The sequence below is a fragment of the Mytilus californianus genome, unplaced genomic scaffold (genome assembly GCF_021869535.1).
Source record: "Mytilus californianus isolate M0D057914Y unplaced genomic scaffold, xbMytCali1.0.p SCAF_9, whole genome shotgun sequence".
Taxonomy (NCBI): domain Eukaryota; kingdom Metazoa; phylum Mollusca; class Bivalvia; order Mytilida; family Mytilidae; genus Mytilus; species Mytilus californianus.
This window is the reverse complement of record NW_026262745.1, coordinates 22,457,635-22,476,238: the sequence shown is the minus strand read 5'-3', so window position 1 is coordinate 22,476,238 and position 18,604 is coordinate 22,457,635. Positions and strand designations below refer to the sequence as shown.

Here is an 18,604-nt window from a genome sequence, read left to right as displayed (position 1 = left end):
TTCTTAAAGTATCCTTTACTTTATGGATCTCTTTCGAACAAAATCTGAACCGGTAATTAGGAAATAATCACATCATTACCGAGTCTTGATAACAGAAAACTATGTTTATACTATTTCTGTCTTCACATAAAAGAGCTACTTACCTTGGTAAAAGACATGTCAATAAAGTCAAGACAACAGTGATAAAATGGATGGGTTGTGTCATTGTGTTCTGCATTACCCAGTATGGATTAGACGGATGATCAAATGAAAACCAGATGGCATTGATGACGATAGCAAATAACCAGTATACCAAGAAACTTAATATAGTGATTAACCACTGAGGCCAAATCTGAAATAAAACAATCGTTGGATTCTATATAAACTTCTGAGAAATATCTGATATTTATAATTTTTCAAGTATTCATTTAAAAAAAATTTAACTTGACTAATATAATGTACAAAAACTTTACTCTAAGTTTATTTTTATCTAATTATATTCACTGATTGCTGGTTTTTTTTATAATGTATACAAAAAAAAAAAAAATTCTATTATAACCCATAATTCTTTGGTCAATGGTTAATTGCTCTTTGCTCTTTACAAGAACTAAAAGCATTCAATTCTTATAATTACATTTTTATGCTACAACCATGAAATTACGAGTTTTATTAAATATTTTGTTGATTTTCCTATGCATTGTTGTGGCGTTTTCACCGGAAGAACCTGCTGTCCTGATTGTAGGATTTTATTGGGAAATAAAATCTAATTTTCGAATGCCTCTCTAATATTGTCATGATTGTCAGCCAATCAAAAGTATGGATTCTTATATAACATACAGTCATGTAATGTAATCATATTTGATTAAAATTCAAACAAGTACTTACCCATGAGAAAGTTTCCACAGCATTATGGAATAATATGATTAATATAAGTCCTACAGTAGTAGTGGTACCAAACTCCCACACACCTGCTACAGAATCTGTATACACCTGTAAACATGTACACAATCATGTTAACATGTATTTCATATAGCATGTACAGAGTTTAAATAGAATTTAAAATATCAATAATGAACACACATTGTACACATCTCAATACAATCAAATAGATTGAAGTTTCGGAGTAGTAAACCCTTGAAGTTTTGATAATCAAATTGCATTATGGTCTCTACGTTTTGAAATATTTTCAAATTCACAGAAATATCATTATCTTTCTTACATCTGTCTTATGATTAACTTTGGCATTTCACAAAATTTAATGCTAAGAGATCTGCCAGCATAATATATAAAGATATGACAAAACATAAACATCACAGTTCTTATGGTGTGGAAAGCTTAGCACATCTTGTAATACAATTAATACTTACCAAATAATTCAAATAAAATAAAATTGCACTTTGGTACAAAGAATCAAAAGCTGCCACAAAGAAAGATTTTCTCGTATACATCTGTAAAAGAGAAAATTTATACTTTTAAAACATGTATAAACAAATAATTATATGGCATTTTATGTTGGCCATTACAACAATTCTGATGTTATGATTGAGGACTTGTGATAGATCAATATCGGAAATTATGTGTAATCATTTTATCAATACAGATATTCAAATGTACATGTACCTACATGTATATACTGTTTAGTTTCTCTAATATGAAACTACATGTATTCTTGAAATTCTAAAGTTATAGAGTTTGCCCCTATCAACCTAGTGGTCATAATTAGTTTTGTTTAATTGTGTACTTCAACCATACAAAACGTACGTGTCAATAACAAATATAAGATCACTGCATCAAATAATTTTTTTAATTCCATCTGATTTCTGTTAATATAATAAATATATATTAATATAACACTGATACATCTAAAAAAAAAAAATGCTGGTCAATCAGACATAACTTTGTGAAAAAGAAAAACATAAATGAAATTTTCATGAAAGGTTAGAAAATGGGATTGCCGTTTCTCGTATTCTTTGGCAATTTAACTGTTTCCAGACCCATTTTATAAAAAAATTTAATCAACGTGTGGTTGTCGATGATCTCAGAAGATGATTGGATGAGTTTAAGGGTCATAACCTTTATTAGCTCACTGGATGTATCAAAATGTGCTAACAGGTGTTAATGAAATTGACAACTTTGTGTAATGTGGAAGGCACTCAAAGGGGATTTTTCGTTTACCAAAAATGAAAAAGTATTTGATAATCATTAGACAAACAGATTCTTACATAGTTACTTGTGGATTATTGTATTTATCGAATCTCAATAGTTAAATTATCAATTTTAAAGTCCTCGCCAAGGCTCAGACTTTAAAATTCGATAATTTAACTATCTCAATTGGATAAATACAATAATCCACTGGTACCAATGTACGAATCTATATTTATACACTTGAGGTCCCTCGGTGTAAATGACGTCATCAAACAATCGGTTCTTACTGTCACGTGTGATGTAATAACAGAAGCATTGTGACACAGGAAATGTATGGGAAAGTGCACGAATTTGAAATTTGTCTATAACTTAGTATAAGCCTTGTCAAATTACAACTTACTTGATCCTCTGGACCCATTCTATAAATAGTAGGAAATCGCAGCAGTGTTTCAGCAGATAAATCACGATCTAATATTCCATTGATAATTGGAGGTAATGATGTATATAACACATGCTGGAACATTAGATGTATACTGTCAAACTGTACTGCACCTGACCAACCAGCATATATCTGGTACCAAAATATGCAGAACACTGTCACCTGAAAATGAAAGTAGAAAATGTCACTACAAGTGCACTGAACAAATCCAGCCCACAGGACACGATTACATAAGAGATGACTGAAAGACTGAAAACAAAGCAATAATATTCAATGTTATAAATCATACTAATCAAACTTACCAAGCTTTTATAAAACATAAACGCAGAGAATCTTGATAGTCTAGTGTAGCACCAATGACCATGGACCAATAATAACTTCTGAAGGAAACAAAATCTTGATATTGCAAAGTCTGATGCCATGACAGCCTGCATTCCTTCCTGTCCTGATATACCCACTCCTACATCTGCTGTCTGTATCATACTAACATCATTAGCTCCGTCACCTGGAATGTAGCAGTAATTAACAAGAGAACATGACAACAATGGTAGCTGAAATTTCTTTAGCCCTTTATCTTTAGAATATTTGAAAGAAAATTATTCACAAAATTTGAAAGATGAAGTTGCACACATTATAAGATTTTGACGAAATACTTATTGCTAAGTTGGTATAATAATAATACAAAGTATTGTCAGAAAGGAAGTGACTAACTGATAGATCTGAACATTTCTTACACAGTGCAACTCAACATTATAAAAGTTCCCAATCAAATATCAAATCCTTCTTTCATGCAGAAGATGAGTAATATGTCACAAAAGTTAGGCTGTATGGAAGCATGGACATAATGCACAGTACAAGTTTAAATAAAAGAACAGAGTTCCAATGTCCCCCACCTTGCACATATCTTATCTATCCATGGGCAATAACTAAAGAAAACTTCTTTTTTTGTTGTTCTTTAAAACTTTTTACAAATATCTTAGAGAAATGAAGACTTGAGAGCAAATACAATGCAATTTCCAATATAAATAATATTTCCAAGGGGCATAACTCTTTTAAAAATATCTGACCTGCACTAATTTTCGAACTTGTCCAAGACATTGCTGATATACATTTCAATAAAAATCTGAAAAGAATTGTTCACATGAGAGCCCTTACACTGCAATTTACCATATAATTAATATTTCCAAGGGGGCATAACTCTTTTAAAAATAATTGATCAGCACTGGTTTTCATATTTGTTTGAGATATTGCTGATATAAACCTATGATATAAGTTTCATAAAAATCTGGCAAGAATTGTACACGTAAGGGCGTTAACAAGACTGGACCCACAGACAGGACGTCCGTTATTTCTATGTCTCCCACAACGTGTCACGTGGGGGACAATTCAACAATATTATCTGTATTTATTCATATCAAATAAGGTACATAATACTATTTCAAACCAGAAATCTACTTGAAATCATTTCTACATTTAAACCTGCCTATTCAGGTAATATTTATTGTAATCTAGAGGTTTTATGCATACCAACCCTAAGCTTTAAAGTGAAATATATACTATTTCTTATCTTACCAATTGCTAATGACAGTTTCTTCAGATTGTCCATTATCAACTTGACAACTAATCCTTTCTGTATAGGTGTGGCCCTACAGCAGACAACAGATTTACACATCTGTGTCAACCTCAGAAACTTTTTCTCAAGTGATTTCTCCAAACAAAAAGCAAGTGTTTTACCATCTACCACTAAAGCATATTCAATTTTCTGATTGACACTTCTAAGAGATTTTGTAGACCCCATTCTCCTTCTTGCACTAGAGGGTCTTGGTTTTTTTTTGTCTTTTTCTATCTCGCCTAATTCATGGTCTAAAAATGCTTCGGTTTCCTCCTGTAAAAGAAAATTATGTATTTAAAAAAGTACTTATTACAACTCTACTAATTTCAAATATCTAAAGTAACATTGAAAGTAAATATGAGAAAACAATGTGACAAGTTGTTTGTGTAATTGTACACTAATCACTGGACATACTGTTCACAAAAATATTTTTGTGAGCATTTTCTTCATGGCACAATTAGAAACAAAATGTGAATAAGTATGAATTAATAGAGATAAGGGTTATACATCAGTATTAAAGACAGCAACCTTACTATAAAAATAACTAAAAGACATTTAGAGTGCAACATACAATAGACAGCAATAGACAATTGTTTTATCAATATGTCAATCTCATCATTGAACCGAGTCTATAAAATTTGTGAATAAATTAAACAGAAAAACAAAGATATGTCATTAAGATCAATTCTACAAATACTGTTAATTCAGAAATTATTGCATGCATTTATTATTGCGAACTTTTTAGAATGAACTAAAATGCAAGATTAATTATTGCAATTTCAGGAAAATCTGCATACAGTTATATGTTTCAGATATAAGAATGCTAGTTCTTATAAATTGCAATACTCAATCAGTCACATTATTAGCATTAATATTAGCCTCGCAATAATTTATGAATTTACAGTAACAAAAACATTAAGATATGACATATGACAAGTACTGAGCAGGTTCCTGATGGGACAGACAGATGAATATGTGGAGGGTTACTTTTTATAAGATCTCAAACATTTTCCTTAAATTTTCTTTGATAAGACTAGATCATTATGGTTAGAACATTGTGAAAATAAATCCAAACAAAATCGTAAAGAAATGGCTAAACATCAAAATTTATCTGTGAAAAAAAAGTTGGTTTACAGTCTAGTCACATAAAGAGAATCAACACCATTCCATTCTAAGAATTTATCACATGTAGGATGTTTTATATTTTTCTCAGGCATTTGCTTTAATATACATTCATTAAAAATAAATATTTTTAAAGACATGCACTAAAGAAGAGTTCAAATACTTAAATTTCTAACTTTGAAACCATATCTGCAAACTTAATATTTTTCTAAAACTGAAATGCAGATATTGGGCAAACACAAATGAAACAGCCTCCGAATATATAAGAAAATAAAAAATAAACACATAGAGGTGGCCTGTTTTCAATGCAGGTAAGTTTTTGTATATAAATACATATGAAACTCATGACTAAATCAATCTGTTTGCATGTTAGCAATATACCATTTATATAATAAGTCCAATATAAAATAATTACCCTATCGTTAGCATTTAATTTAATCATCAGCTGATCCTCATCAAAAAGCTGTGATGAATGAGCTATTTCTATTGCTGTTTCCTGAAACAAAATCAACAAATTATTTCTGGTTTTACTCTAAAATCTCATTATACAGGGTCTATTGAAGACATTTCAATAAGGAGAGAAACTTAAATATTTTTTAGATATATAAGAAATATTTCAAACTTAAAGAATATAAGCAGACGTGGAGCAAACCTTAATGAGACAGCAATCAAACAACACAAAATAAATAAAAGACATCTTGTCCAAATTGCACATTATAAGATTTCTCTTTGCGCAGAAATATGAGAGAAGTGAGAACATATTAGTAATTGTCTGTGATTCCTCACTAGACATTTACCGTAAAACATTAAAACACAATCCAAACGAAAGACATAACTGGCTGGTTTTCACATACCCCAAAAAATATATCGAAATTTTTTATCTGATGGTATGAAGTCATTATATAACTACAAACTGAACTTCATTTGAATGTTACTGAAAAGTTACAAATGGAGACAAATAGTGAAAAAAAACATTGTGCAATATTAGCAGACCTATTTTAAATGTCAGGAATATATATATATTTGCTTTCATTTAATATTTACCAATGGTCAGTAGTTGCTAACACTAACCTGTTTATCTCCTGTTAAAACCCAGACGTTAATTCCTGCTTCCCTGAGCTTTTTTATTGTCTCTGGTACCCCATCTTGTAGCTTGTCTTCTATACCAGTTGCACCTATAATGTAAATAATTCAATTTATCTAAGCATGTCCTTTACTTCACACACTGTTCATATTCCAAGCTACTTAACTAATACTATTAGAAGGCGAATGCCAATTACAAAACTTATCAGATGTGATATGATTGCCGATGAGACAACTACCCACCAAGTTCATCTTACTTTCACATTGCTTTAACTATTGTGTCCAGCTCATGCCAGTTGTTTCACATAGTCTCTCATATTTTTCAGATCTTTTTCTCCTATGGTGTTTTTTAAAAGATATAACTATCCTTTCCTTACAAATGACTTGCATTTTCACTGCAAGATAAACATTCTCAGAATTCAAAATCTTTTTTTTTATATCAAATGCTATTTACATCATTGCTGTTCCATATTTTGCAAGTATAGCTGATTCTCAATGAGGAAACTTCCTTTCTTTCAAAATAACTTCAATTTTTTTATTTGATCAATACTGAACCTTACACAAAGACAAGCATACCTAATAATTCAAAATCTTTCTCTATATCACAGGCTACTTCCATAATTTTCTCTTCCCGATCTTGCATTGCTGCTTCTGCTTCTATGAACTTTTTCTTCCAGCGTTTATATTCCTTTTTATGCAATATCTATAAACAATAAAGTGTAATGTAAAGTGGGAAATTTCGGAGAGGTCTATTTTCGCATGTTTTGTGATAAAGATCAAAATCACAAATAAATCCCCTTGTATAAATTTAATTTTTAGGAATATCAAAATCAAACACAAGAAAAATTTAAATATAACACCTCACAAAATTGTTTGGCCTTTGAAAATCAAGAAATTTAAATTCTGTGAAAATAAACCTTTCTACTGTATCAAAAACACTTAGTTTTGTAACATGTAGAATGATGGTTTAAATTCTTTCAATCAGAAAGAAATGAGAATTTTGAAATGCCTTTCATGTCAGAAATCAAAACTTTTTTGTTTTGTTTGTTTTGTATTGATATAAATACTCTGTACATTTTTACAAACTCATTTCAATAAATCATATCAACATTTGAACCTGATCACAGAAAACAAAACCGTGATTTTTAATCGACAGTTAAATTGCAACTACAATCCAACATATGTAAAATTTACAGAATGGCAAAGACTTAAAGGGGACATTAGCTATGATTTACACAAAAATTTAAAATACAATTCTTTTTGTCTCAAGTATTAATAAATAAATGGGGAATGTGTCCATGGGACACAGATGATGCCCCCGCTTGCTTTTCATATAAAGTTATAAAGGGACATAACTGAAGAACGGTAAAAGTGACACTACCCAAATTTGTACTTGATCTGAGTTTTGTGGTAATAAGTATTGTGTATAATAAATTTCATAACAATTGGTTGAGGCAAACTTAAGTTAGAGAACGGAAATGAAAAATTCAACAATTTTTTCATTTGTAAAGGGGCATAACTCTAGAACGGTTAAAGTGACACCACCAAAATTCAAACTTGATCTGTGTTTTGTGGTAATAAGCATTGTGTATAAGTTTCATAACATTTAGTTGAGGCAAACTTAAGTTAGAGAACTGAAACCAACTTTGGGACGTACGGACAGACAAGCGTAAAACTTAATGCCCCTCTGCTACGGCGGGGACATAAAAAGGAATTTTGAAATAATATTTTTGTGATTAGCAGTTAGTTTGGCCCAAATTTGTCAAAAATCATTCTTAAACAGGTAAAAATGATAATTAATATATTTTTTTAACCTATAATATGAAATTAAACAGACCTAGAAAAATCAATTAGAACATGTTCGTTATCTATTGATATGTTTATTATGTTTATATCGTGTAAGATGACCGACGGCAGTCTTTGAGGTCATCTGGATGGTTAATTAGAAGGTGTCTAGACTAAAATACAAACAACATGCTAATAAATATTATCAAGTCCATGCATTGTTAATTGTTTGCTTTAGACTTTTTGTAATTTGAATTAAGTTTTAGTATGTTATAAATCAAATATGAGAATTTGAGTCAAATTGGTGAACATGAATTTGACAGCTTAAGCTCCTTTAAAAATCAAAACTACCATAAAATATTTCACATCATAACATTGCTATTCTTTTAATAGGTTTCCATTGTTTACCACCAAAAATTAATAGAATTCATTTATATTAACTGAGGATCTAAGGACATGTGTTAGTTCAGTAATTGGTCTAAGAACTTAAAAACTTGAAATTGAACATTTACCTTTTATGGTCCAATATCCAAATTTAAATACATGGTTCGATTCAGCATATCAAAGAACCCCAAGTATTCAATTTTTGTTGAAATCAAACAAAGTTAAGTTTTGGACCCTTTGGATCTTAATGTAGACCAATTTAAAAACTGGGCTAAAAAACAAAAATTCTAAATACACGGTTAGATTCAGCATATTAAAGAATCTTAGGAATTCAAGTCTTTGAATTATACCCCATTGAAACTGGTCAAGAAATAAGCAATTCATACATTGTATGTTATTTCTCTCAAAATTAATGACAAAAGCAGCAACTTTAATAAAATTTGATTATTTTGGGGATATTTCTGAAGTACAGCTGCAATACATATAAGGAATTCAAAAGTTATGTGAGGAAAACAAAAGTAAATTCTTTAGCACTGCTTTTGTCATTTTCAAAGGGTATGCAGATAATTTCTTCATCTAAAATATACCTTGTCTTTAGTTTTACTTAATAATGATCTTTTATGGAATAATATTATGTGTATGTTTATCAAATGATTGACAAACTTATCTTTGAAAATTTGCTATTTAAATTTCCTAAGTATTGATTAATGAATGGCACCATGAAAATATAAAAAAATAAATGGCGAATGTGTCCATGGGACACAGATGATGCCCCTGATTGTATATAACGTTATAAAGGGACACAACTCAATAACAGAAAAAGTGATGCAACCCAAATTCCAAACTCTGTAGAATAGTCAAAGCAACACTCTTCAGTTTATAAATATAAATTCAGAATTGTTTGCAATGGTTTAATTATTGCAGTTATTGCAGAAACTGCTAAAGGATAGGTTTGTAAAAATAAAAACTCACATTTATAAAATTTTGATAGCATTATCTGAATGAATGTTTTCTTGAAATTTGCAATAATTAATCTCGCATCTTTATTCAAAGATCACGATAAAAATGCATGCAAACTTTTAAAAATTTACTGCATATCAGATTTCCAGTGTGTTAATCAGGGAAGATAAATATATAATGTTAGTATAAACACTCTCTATGGTATTGATTGGAGACTGTCAAACATTCTAATCAAACAAAATGTAAACAAACTACAAACTAATCTAACTCACTCTTTTAGCCATACATAATGTACGCAAGCCTTGTAAAGCATAGTTATATAAGTGATCTTCAGTGTCCTCTACAATCTTTTTATACTCCTCGTTTTCTACAAATGGAGGGAAAAATATTGCAAAAGCAAATTAAAGACTTACTCTTTTAGCCAGGACTAAGGTACGTAGTCCTTGAACGGCATAGTTATATATGTGTGTTTCTGTCTCTTCCAGAACCTTCTTATATGGTTCTATTTCTATAAACATATCGAGGTGTTAAACAAAGGTAAAAAAAAGAATATAAATATTATAAATATTAACAGAACTCTTCAAAGTTCATAGGTTAATTTTCTTTCCCACTCTTTATGCAAATTGTTTACAGAGTAACAAAATGTCTTTCTTTGACATAGAATGAAAAAAATACTTTTTGAAATTCAAATGTTGTTTGTATGAAAGTCAAATGAATAGTCTCCGACCATTTGAAAGTGTATGTGGAGTATTATGACTTCGCATAATTTTAAAAAAACAGGCATAATGATAAGTTTTGAAAAATCTTTTCAAAATTTATCAGAAAATTTTGTATAAAATTCAAATAATTATAACTAATGACAATCAATTTTGCTATTTATGTAATCACAACTATTTAATTTAAAGCACGAACCATGCAAGTCTAAGATAAATCTCTTATTGTAAAATAAAATTAAGAATCAGTGACAAGGTATAGTTTTTAACCTTTAAACTTTTCCAAAAGTAAACAAAAAATTCACAATTTATATTATTATAATTCATGATTCTTTTTTCTCAAAAAAAATAAATAAAAAACAACTTTCTCTTTCAGTAAAATGATGATTGATGGTGTTTACCTTTATATTTTTTATCGAGAACACTGAGAACTTGAGAATCTGCTCCTTTGGTTAGTAGAATGATTTCTTTGGTCATAGGATGTTTGACGATCACAGACATACGTTTTCTTGTAGAATCAAACGAAAGGATATGTAATAAATCAAACTCAACTTCCGTACCTTCTCCTGAAAGGAAAAATCACTCAAATTTTAGATATATTATAACAATGATTTGCAAATACTTTTTTCTCATATTAATGTGATTTCAGCTAAAATATAAATATACCATTATTTAATAGCAATGAACATGCTTCTTCTATAAAAATAATATTGACAAATACTTCCAGGTATAAAGGTCCAAAAATAATCACATTATAATTCTTTTTACAATTTGCTCTCATCCCAGTTCTGTTTGAGCTTGATGTGTCAATTGAACGAAAATAGTAATCTTTAGGACTTGAGATTTTTATATCTGTAAATTGTGGGTGTTCTTCAATTAGTGGGCACTTTTTTTACAATGCTCAGCAAGGTGATTCATGTCATCGATCACAATTAACTGTTAATTTAGGGCGCTGTGATTGGTAGCTAATTCATTAAGATGATGCCGATTGGTTGATTCATTGGCAACATTGCCATTAATGTCATATCTTATCAGGGGATATCACAAAAGAAAGAATGAAAATATACAGGAGAAACAAATCCTCTCTCAGTTTGATCATGATTTAAAACATTTTTCAACTCCCAATAGTAAAACTTTAGATTAGGAAGTTCAAAAATTGAAACTGAATTGAGAATTCAAATTTAAGCATCTTCCATTGTTTATATGAGAACATATTGAAGAATGTATTTCAAAGCAAAACATCATTTTTTTATTTTGGGATTTATTTGTGATTTAGACAGGATGCTACTGACCTCAAAGCAAGTGAAAAAGTGACTTGTAAAAATCTGTACAATACCTGGAAGATGAACAGTAACTTTTCCATGAGATCGTTTTTTGAGACAACATCCATATGTAGCTGCAGCTCTGACCAGTGCCAATTCATCTGGACTTTCAGCTTCAAATCTGATTTTAGCCATATCTGAATATACAGATCCAGCAATACTGCCTTCTGATGGTGTGCGAAGTGGGGATTCTCTGCCGCCACCATTTGCAAAAGACCAAGAATCAGTTAGTTTTGGTGGATGAATTGGTTTTTTCAAAAAGTCTACAGTATTACTGATAGTATTTATAGGAGGTAGATGTGGGTTATTCCCATTGCCATTACGTTTACCATTTAACTTGGATAAACGTTTTTCTTCTTCAGGTGATAGATGTACAATTCCACTTTCATCCATCTGAAATAAAAAAAAAACAAATACCTTCAATATTGTAGAGCTATCTCATTAAGAATATTTGGATTGATGATTTTACACTTAGTATGAATAAACTCGTTAACTCATAAACAAAGACAAACATAAATTATCATCAATACAGGAGTTGGATCTATTTGCTTTGCAGAATTCAAAGTGCTTTTATAAAGTTTATAATAATTAGGTAATTTACTTACAAGTTAAACTCAACTCAATATGAAAATCCTCATACTACTACTTCATACAAGAATAAGGTCCATACATAACTGTTTTTACATGATTGTTATTCTATTAAAAATAATCAAGTTTGGGCTATAACCCTTTATAATGACTAAAAAAAATCTACAGAAAATATCTTTTTCAACATTGGTACGAAAGATAGAAAAAATTGTTTTAAGTTTTGTAGGTTGGTGTAGAGATTCAATAAGAACAAAATGTTCAACTCAAACTCCATCTGAAATTCTCTTTAATATCTTTATCAACAAAAAAAAAAACACGTGGGCCACATGACTTCAGGACATCTGTATTTTCCAATGCATGGCTGTAATTTTGAAAATTGTCAAAAATAACTGTCGATATATTGCACTTTGAATGACTGATTGGAACATAGAATGATACTTGTAATACATCTCCTTAAGATTCAGTTAGACGTTTTACTAGCAAAATGACTTTAATCAAATTCACAAAAGGAGTTGGCACAAAACAGTTTACATCTGAAAGTAGACAATAAATAGTTGTAACCTATCATTGGCTGGCAGGGTAAACAATTTGTGAGTCAAAGTCTAAATGACTGAATTTCCTGTTTGTAAGGATTAATACCAACAGAGGTTGGAACTCCACTCAACTTCATTAAATTTGGTGGGAGTCATTTTCATTATATGTATTGTTAGTTTAATGAAAAAATCGTTTGAATTCTGGTGGTTAGACCTCGAAATTAAAACGTATTCCCACCTTCCCCAACTAAATTTGTGATGGAGGAACAGAGGAATGGACATTTGCATAGTTTTATCATCCCTTCTCTCTTCGAGGCAGGGGTATAAAAAACAGTTCATTATATCAATTAACTTAAAATGGACTATATAAATCCAACACTTTTTTATTTTTTATTTTTGTAGAACTGTCTTGGTAAAGCTACTCTGTCTGTATTTAACCACAATGTCCAACAAAGATTGACAAATTTTATAAGATACTCATCACAGCGGCAAAGAAGCTTGAAATATATTGCTCTTACCCTCTTTAAACAGAACAACTTGCTGATCATTTTGCTAAAATCTGTCCATTTGATGTAATTGTAACCTAGCCTACTACTGCACATGTGCACTTAAATAATTTGGTACTGAGCAGTGCAAATGGGTTAATTTACTGTGTGTTTACTATAAAGTCAGAATGAGAATAACACTATTAATGTAATAATGGAATTAAAATAAAATTGACATGAAAGAACTTCAAAGAGGAATTTTTTAAGTGAAACCTCTGATAACTCAAATCAAATGTATAAATCTCTGAAATAACTATAGATACAACAAGGACATAGTGGACAGAAGTTAACCTTTTACATTCAAAAATAGAGTCCTCAAAATAAAAATGTCAAAGCATTAGGATTTGTACTTGCTGTAGCATTAAAACTATTTGGCATCTGTCAATGAAGCTTATACTTTAAATTTATCTAATGTTTATGAATTGTACATGTGTAGAGTAATATATTTTGAAAAAGTTACACCTTGATACAGTCAGTTATATTAAATAGAAGTAGGCAAAAAGATGAACTTTATTCTTTCTTTTAAATAAATATATACAAAAGAACTTAGATAAAAAAAATACTGTTTGTATGACAGAATTTTTTAGGTTTTTTGGTATTCATGTTAAAATAACTTAACTTGTATTGAAAATATGGCAAATAAAATATGACAAGGTATATAGAGATTTATAGAGATCCTCTGTAAATTTGACAAAAAATTGAAAAACATCATTGCATTAAAAAGGTCATAGATTAAACAATATATCTTTAATTGGTTGATTTCAAAATTTTCATTTAGATAAAATTTTCAAATACTGAAAATTCAGAAACTTTGTGCGCATTTATTATTGCGACTGTTGCACAATAGGCACACATGTGAGATTAATCATTGCGATGTCAAGAAATCATGCATACAAAATCGTATCAAAATTTAAAATGCAGTTTTTATTTTTGCGAAACCCACCAGTCGCATAAATACATCACAAAAATTTCTGGATTTTCACTACACCGACATGTTATATATTATCTCATGTATCTATGCTAAGATTTCTTAAATGATGACATCGACATCTTTTCTAAAGAATTTTAAATACAGATACATAAAATATAGACTTTACTTTACCTAATACAAATGAGGGATGACGTATTTACCTTTTAATTACTAGAAGGCTTATAGAGTACCTTTACCAAGCATTTCTATCCACTAGCTAATCCTATTATACAGGACCTTTTTCTAGTTATATTGAGTAAATATTTCCCTTTACAACTCTAAACTAAGATATATGTGAAGTATTTATCATTTTTATTTTCATGGGTGTGTCGTTATTTAACTTATATCAATTTTAGTATCTTAAGAACTGAAGGCTTTAATTTGCAGAATTTAATAAAACTTTAACTTTGAATTGACATTTGGTATCACTTTGGTAAAAATATTCATGCATATATCTCAGGACACCATTGACACCAACATCACAACAAAATATTCTGGGACACAAATCATAAGACAGGCTTTTGTTTCCACATTTAATTTTTTTCAAAACAACAAATTGACATTCCTACAACTTGAATTCGACACACAATAAATTATAAGCGTTGTTTATTTAGGTTCTGACAATAACAATTACCATCTCCAAATGGATGTCGTCCTGAAAACAATGCATATATTATGATAATCACACTGCCGTCTAGTTTCTACATAGCAGGGCTGTTTTATTAAAATATATCGGATACATAAGTTAATGCCATCATTTTTTTTTCTTATATACAAATGGAATTAGTGTTTGTAAACATTTGCTTCAAAAGAACAAAAAATAAACAAAAAATCCTGAAAAATCTGAGATGGTTACTTCATTGTTAAAGTGACAATTTGATGTTCAACCTATGTTTTAATAGAACAGCCCTTTCATGTTTTGTATGAAATAAATATGAAATATATGAAGAAGAAAAAATTTTGATTCTACTAAATAAAACTGTGCTAAGAACATGATATATCCGCAACAGGACAGCATGAAATATATGAATAAAAAAAAATTTTGATTCTGTTAAATAAAACTGTGCTAAGAACATGATATATCCCAAACAGGTTCGACATAACAAATTCAATGAGGAATAATCTAAAGAGAATAAACCCCAAAAATTAAGGTAAAGAAAGAAAGTACAAAACATGGCAACAGTAAATGTCACATTCTAAAATCAGTCGTTGAAATATAACAGGATCCATGAAGACTACAACATAATCAACCAAAATATATATACTCAATCTTTTACCTTTATTGAATGGGTAAAGGAGGATCATAGAAACAGAATAAGATGACATGAAATTTCTGTGATTATAATTTTTTTGCTTTCAATCAAATGATTATGTTTTATGTCTTTTCCAACAATGAAACTGATACAAAGGTCAAACAATTTTACCACTGTAGTTTTTACTATAATGTAGAAATAGGTGGTTAAGTCTGTAAAACATTGGACCATTAAAAATGAATAAACGATGATGAAAACTGGGATCAGAGATTTGTCCAGTTATGTCAGAAAGAGTTCAAAACAGAAATTCTAGCCAAAACCTCTATATGTCCAGCATCTAGAATCAAACATGGTACTGAAGCAGGACACATATAATGTCTACTTTTATAAAACTATGGTATTATAACTACAAACTACTTTTATATATTATGAGGTTTTGTCACTTTATTTCAATGTTTTGAATGTTGAAGTATGGCTATGATTTCTGCATCGATTAAGTTGTTTACAATGACGTTAAATAATATCAACTTCTTAAATAAACTTAATTCTGATCATAGAAGACATATGTGAATGTAGTATAAATCTAATGCAAATATAAATAAACACGGTGGTTAGTATTACAAGTGAGAAAAGTGAAACACCTTTATGATAATAGAGATTCTAATAGGTAATTTTCTACATGAATGATTGCTCAGTCATTCATAAAATCCTATTACTTACTAGCAAAAATGAGGAAATGATACAAATTTTTACAGAATGAATTACGCTAGTAAGCCAATTAAAACTAACACTGAGTAAAAACTATCAACAAAGAACTATCTATGTGAGATAAAGATACATTTACAAACTGTATCCTTGTCAAATGATTGACTGGTACCTACCAAATCTTCATGAGCATGAGTTGTTACAACAACAGTATTACAAATAGCCATCAACAGGAAGAAATCTTGTATTTTCTGACTTTTCTGATAATCCATCTCGTTATAGTTAGTTGATCTTCCACCGCTACTGTCAACGGTCACTTCAACATTGGTCAAACTCCTCAAACTCATTGTCATTACCTCTCGAAATAAACCGGGTTCTAATTTTAGATTTTCCATAGTCTATAAAAGAATGAAACATTTAGTTGCCTTTAATTCATTTTTGACTGTGAAAATTATTGTTCGTGATATGGTATGCACCAGTTAACATTTTTTAAAATGTGTAAGTGTTCTAAGACAACCTGTGTTGCATTTTGTCATTATATTATATAAGCAAAAAAGTATATTTTATTATGGGAACTCCAAAAAAAATTCCTCAGAAAATTTTTAAATAGCAGGTGCACAACTCAATATCTTGAAGATGAATCTGTTAAAAGATTGGTAAAATCATGTCTAAGCATTTTCAATGAGGTGCAGATTAACAAAGTGTGACACCATGATGCAAGACAACAAAAGTGATCACATCAGCCAATCACTACAACTTGGATGTTAGGCGACACAAGTTTCATTTTTCAAGTAATTATGTTTAAAACAAGAAAACAATCATTTTAAATAAATGCTGAGCAACACTCCATCAATAAAGCAAAACAAATAAAGTCAGTCAGTCACAAAGCAGTTAAATTATATTGCCAGTACCATAAGCCACAACCTTACTTGTAACAACTGACTGTCCTCAAATTTCCATGGTTTAAAGGCTTTTGCAAACTGTTAAAGACATTAAATTACTTTCAATTTAACAGACTTCATTTCCAAAGTTAAACTTGTTATTTTGACAAAAAAATAAATGTTCCACTCCCCCAGTGAAGTAACATGATTCCTTTGCCTTGCTTGGTTCTTATATAAATTATGTTTTGCATATTTATAGCTCTTCAACCTTCACATTTAAATGTGCTGATTATCAAGTTTTCTGCATACTGATATATACATGTATTGTACAATATCAACTGCTAGTTAGATTTAAAGCTCTTTGGTGAGTAAATATATCAAAAGAGCTGAGCTCAAAATGCTTCATATTGTGTCCAACAGCTGATATTTTACCGTATTGTTATTTTCTTAAACTTTGTTTTGATCTTTTTGTGTATTAATTTTCCATCTCAATCGACTTGATATAAAAATAAGGAGATGTGGTATGATTGCCAATGAGACAACTATCCACCAAAGTTGAAATAAAGTGGATGTTAGCAATTATAGGCAACCGTATGGCCTTCAAGACTCCAGTAGAGTGAGAAAAAAGAAGAGATTATAAGTCAATGTCATTGACGTCCCCTAGGAAAATAGTGATATACATATTATCTTTAGTCTTTCAATTGGAGGATATTTCTAGGCTACATCTCATCTCCCTTTCACCCTTTGATGAGATGGTAGCAGAGAAAATGCCTCTGGTTTTCAAAACCATTGATAATCTATAAATACATATATGTAATGGAAATCTGATAATTGATTTATAAGGTTTCAATTAACATGAGTGGCTTTCATAATTAGAACCAAAGTTAAATAAAAACAAAAATTATCATGGCCAGGTCAAACACATCTTATGATTGGCCCCGATTTTTTGAACTTGTCCTAGACATTGCTGATATAAACCTGTGATATAAGTTTTATAAAAATTTGGAAAGACTAGTACACATGAGAGTGTTAACAAGACCGAACGGAAAGACGGATGGACGGCCAGTATTTCTATACCCCCGCGACGCGTGGTGCAGGGGACAATAAATGTACTAGTAGAAATTCCCCAAAATAACGAGGTAAAATAAGTAATTTTGTTGACTGTCTTCTTTTTCGAAAATAATAGAAAGGTTCATTCATTTCAGATGGATAGTTTAATGTATTCAGACTTTATTACTTATGACGGAGGTATCATGTAGTATTCTAAAATTGCTTCCCTATTTTCAAGGTGCATTCCCTGGGTACCAGGAATGGAACAGCCCCCAACAAAATCTGTATAAATGTTAAATAATATGTTCACTCACAGAGCTTGATTTACTAATGTTTGTTCCTATTGAATATCTACTGTCTGTTTCACTGTCATCTATATTCTCATCAAATTCTGTAAATAAATCATATATCAAATTTAATAGTTTTAAATACAATTCATTTAATGTGTATATTCTGGAAGCAGTTAAAAGACTTTAAAATTTGATGCTACTAAAACAAAATAATACTTGTCTCCTTGACAACATTAGGAAACATT

At 30.0% G+C, this 18,604-nt stretch overlaps 1 protein-coding gene across 4 annotated transcripts in view; it reads right to left on the bottom strand.

The window, feature by feature from the left end:
• LOC127716118 (phospholipid-transporting ATPase VD-like) overlaps positions 1 to 18,604 on the bottom strand; it is a 56,770-nt gene that overhangs the window by 9,443 nt on the left and 28,723 nt on the right. For 2 of the 4 annotated variants that reach the window (XR_007988766.1, XM_052222199.1), the window contains exons 8-22: positions 18,384 to 18,460; positions 17,068 to 17,118; positions 16,315 to 16,536; positions 11,559 to 11,937; positions 10,624 to 10,788; positions 9,782 to 9,876; positions 6,957 to 7,083; positions 6,369 to 6,472; positions 5,713 to 5,793; positions 4,136 to 4,448; positions 2,866 to 3,068; positions 2,525 to 2,725; positions 1,347 to 1,427; positions 865 to 969; positions 144 to 331 (exon numbers count right to left, since the gene is read on the bottom strand). Coding sequence is in view for 3 of the 4 variants with exons in the window: in XM_052222199.1 (XP_052078159.1) it covers positions 144 to 331; positions 865 to 969; positions 1,347 to 1,427; positions 2,525 to 2,725; positions 2,866 to 3,068; positions 4,136 to 4,448; positions 5,713 to 5,793; positions 6,369 to 6,472; positions 6,957 to 7,083; positions 9,782 to 9,876; positions 10,624 to 10,788; positions 11,559 to 11,937; positions 16,315 to 16,536; positions 17,068 to 17,118; positions 18,384 to 18,460 (2,392 nt within the window). In the remaining variant the exon portion in view is untranslated. Of the gene's footprint in view, positions 1 to 143; positions 332 to 864; positions 970 to 1,346; positions 1,428 to 2,524; positions 2,726 to 2,865; positions 3,069 to 4,135; positions 4,449 to 5,712; positions 5,794 to 6,368; positions 6,473 to 6,956; positions 7,084 to 9,781; positions 9,877 to 9,922; positions 10,018 to 10,623; positions 10,789 to 11,558; positions 11,938 to 16,314; positions 16,537 to 17,067; positions 17,119 to 18,383; positions 18,461 to 18,604 lie in introns of all 4 variants that reach the window. The other 2 variants (XM_052222200.1, XM_052222201.1) reach the window with 2 other exon arrangements.